Source organism: Aegilops tauschii, chromosome 5 (assembly GCF_002575655.3).
Source record: "Aegilops tauschii subsp. strangulata cultivar AL8/78 chromosome 5, Aet v6.0, whole genome shotgun sequence".
NCBI classification, from domain to species: domain Eukaryota; kingdom Viridiplantae; phylum Streptophyta; class Magnoliopsida; order Poales; family Poaceae; genus Aegilops; species Aegilops tauschii.
Genome location: NC_053039.3, coordinates 254,617,398 through 254,620,895, shown reverse-complemented (window position 1 = coordinate 254,620,895; position 3,498 = coordinate 254,617,398). Strand labels below are relative to the sequence as shown.

General features: G+C 55.6%; 1 protein-coding gene across 1 annotated transcript; it reads right to left on the bottom strand.

Annotated features, from left to right (window-relative positions):
* Positions 1 to 2,257: 2,257 nt before the first annotated feature.
* On the bottom strand, positions 2,258 to 2,735 carry LOC120964719 (uncharacterized). The gene is made up of 2 exons (XM_040389569.1): positions 2,624 to 2,735; positions 2,258 to 2,544 (listed from the first exon to the last, which is right to left on the bottom strand). Exons 1-2 carry the CDS (start codon positions 2,733 to 2,735, stop codon positions 2,258 to 2,260), a joined length of 399 nt encoding a protein of 132 aa, XP_040245503.1.
* Positions 2,736 to 3,498: the final 763 nt, after the last annotated feature.

Genomic DNA, 3,498 nt, shown 5'->3' with positions numbered 1-3,498 from the left:
CACGACAAGGAGCGAATCCTTGTTACTATTTAAGATAAACATTTTTCGCCCGGCAACAGGCCTTGCCGTCCCTCCACTTCGCTCGACCATTCTCGCGCTCTTGGCGGAGGCAGGGATGAAGGGCTTAAGCTCCTCGTTCCATTTTCTGGCTGCCACAACTACAACCAAATCCGAACCCAGGGGATAAACCTTGGGTATAGGAAAAAGGGAGCACGGTAGTCTAGAAATAAAAACGAGGCTTCATATATCCCAGTTCCATACCGAAATGCATGATAGAGGATAAAAGACTTATTTGGATCTGCAGCCCCCCGGCAACTTTTGGCTTGCCGTGGTTGGATCCTCGCACTTGCAGCCCCCGGCAACCTCTGTTTGCCGGGGCCAGGACGCCGGTCCATCCTCCTCCTTCCAAGTAGCTCGGCAGAAGTGCTCATGTGCCCTGTGAACCAAAGAGGACAGGAAAGAACAGAGAGACGCGCACTCGACCTCTAAGCTAGGGGTTAGCCGCTGCTAAGCACTATCAACCCTAACCAAGGAAGAGACTCGACCTAGCATCCATGCTACAACTTAGGGCGCCAGCACTTCATTTATTTATGCTCAGGGTCTGCGCCTGGCTTTGTACAAAGGGTTACATGCCTTGCCGGCTAGGCTTGTACAAAAGGGTGGCTTGCCGGGAGGCCCAGCAAGCCGCGCCTTATGGGTAAAACTTGCGAAGATGCTCGATTTTCCAGGAGTTGCTCACTGGAATGGCATCTTCAGTCTCCAGGCGGACTGCGCCAGGCCTGGTGACTCGTGTTACCCGATAAGGGCCCTCCCACTTCGGCGTCAACTTGTTGGAATTCATGGCCGACTGAATGTGCCGAAGAACAAGGTCGCCTTCCTCAAAGCTCCGGGCATGAACCATGCGGCTATGGTAGCGGCGCAAGGCTTGCTGGTAGCGTGCTGCTCTCACAGCCGCCCGGAGACGATCTTCCTCAAGGAACGTTGCGTCATCTTGCCGCAATCGCTCTTGCTCAAGCTCATCATAAGCGAGCACTCGAGGTGACCCGTATATGAGTTCCGTGGGGAGAACTGCTTCTGCCCCGTAGACCAGGGCAAATGGTGTCTGGCCGGTGGCTCGATTTGGCGTCGTCCTGATCGACCAAAGAACCGCCGGCAATTCATCAATCCAGTGCCTCCCACTCTTGCGCAGCCTGTCAAAAGTCTTCGTCCTTAAGCCTCGCAGAACTTCAGCATTTGCTCTCTCCGCTTGGCCGTTGCTCCTTGGATGTGCCACGGAAGCAAAACAGACCTTGCTGCCGAGATCCTCAATGTACTGCATGAAGGTGTGGCTTGTGAACTGTGTGCCGTTGTCGGTGATAATCCTGTTGGGTACACCAAAACGGCAAACTAGTCCTTTGAAGAACTTGATGGCTGACTGCGCTGTCACCTTCCTCACAGCTTCCACTTCTGGCCACTTTGTGAACTTGTCGATTGCAACGTACAAGTACTCAAAGCCCCCGATGGCACGAGGGAAGGGGCCCAATATGTCGAGCCCCCAGACCGAGAAGGGCCAGGAGAGAGGGATGGTTTGAAGGGCTTGCGCTGGTTGATGAAGCTTCTTTGAATGGAACTGGCACGCTTCACACTTGGTTACTAGCGCCATTGCATCCTGGAGGGCGGTGGGCCAGAAGAAACCTTGCCGGAAAGCCTTGCCGGCAAGGGCCCTCGACCCTATGTGGGAGCCACATATACCTCCATGTATCTCTGCCAGCAGCTCTAGTCCTTCCTCCCGGGAGATGCACTTCAATTTCACCCCATTCGGCCTTCTTCTGTACAAGATGTCGTCAACGAATTGGTATAGAGCAGATCGGCGGGCTACTCTTTCTGCTTCTTCCTGCTCCTCAGGAAGCTCTCCTGTCTGGAGGAATTGGACGGTATGTTGCGCCCATGCCGGAGCCTGTGGCTCGACGGCAAGGACTAAAGGCATCTCTTCTGGCACGGGAGCGACTGTCTCTACGGCCATGGCCTGGGGCCCTGCCAGAGTCGGTCGCCCCGTGGCAGGATCGGCATCCACGGCAACATCTTCGTCTGTGGCTCCAGGGAGCTTGGTGGGGAAGTATTTGCCGGGGCCTAGCTTCCTCCGCTTGTTCAGCCCAGTTGATGGTTCGACGGATGGTTGAGTTAACTGAAGCACAAAAGTACCTGGTTCCACAGGTAGCTTGAGGGCAGCACGCTTTGACAGGTAGTCGGCAATGTCGTTCTCCGCCCTGGGGACATGCTATTCTTGGATACCGTCAAAGCGCTCCTCCAATTCCCTCACTTCATCCATGTAAGCCTCCATCAACGGACTTTGGTAGTCTTTGTTGATCTGCCTGACGACGAGCTGCGAATCACCCCTAACGATGAGCTTTCTGACCCCGAGGTCTGCCGCGATCCTGAGACCGGCAAGCAAACCCTCGTACTCGGCGGTGTTGTTAGTTGACATCTCCCAAGGAAAGTGCATTTGGATGACATACTTGAGGTGCTCTCCGGTGGGCGCAACAAACAGTACGCCAGCACCGGCGCCTTGCAGCGAAAAGGCCCCGTCAAAGTACATGATCCAGCTGCAGCTCGTTTCCTTGCCGGGGAGAGTGCTTTCCTGTACCTCTTCGTCGGGCGTCGAGGTCCATTCTGCAACAAACTCCGCCAAGACTCTTCTCTGAATCGTTGAGGTGCTTTCGAACTTCAAACCAAAACTTGACAGCTCCAGGGCCCATTCTACGATCCTCCCCGTTGCGTCTGGATTATGCAGTATCCGTTGTAACGGGAGGCGGGTGACCACGGTGATCTCGTGTGCTTGGAAGTAATGGCGAAGCTTCCTCGAGGCCATAAGGAGGCCGAAGAGCAGCTTCTGCACACCTGAGTACCTCGACCTAGCCCCCTGCAAGAGGGAGCTGACGAAGTAGACTGGGTGCTGCACCATTTTCTTCCGCTGCGCCACTTCACCTAGTCGCGCGGGCCCTGTCGCTCTGGCGTCAGCTTCTGCCGGGGGCTCAGCTTTGCCGGGACCAAGCCCTGCCGGGGAGGGTTTTGGTTAGACATCCGTTGACTCTGCCGCCGCTGCTGCCTCTTCGCCGATCTCTCTCTGCGCCACCAGTGCTGCGCTAACCAGTTGATTTGTTGCCGCTAGGTACAGAAGCAACGGTTCTTGTGGTTTGGGCGCAACTAGCACTGGGGTAGAGGAGAGGTATTTGTTCAAGTCCTGCAGCGCTGCCTCGGCCTCTGGTGTCCACTCCACTGGGCCCGTCTTCTTCAAGATCTTGAAAAAGGGAAGGGCACGTTCAGCGGACTTGGAGATGAATCTGCTCATGGCGGCAACGCAGCCTGTGAGCCGACGCACGTCCTTGATCCGCTTGGGTGCCTCAATTTGCTCGATGGCTTTGATCTTATCCGGATTTGCCTCAATTCCACGCTGCGACACAAAGAACCCGAGAAGCTTGCTGGACGGGACGCCAAAGACACACTTCTCAGGGTTCAGCT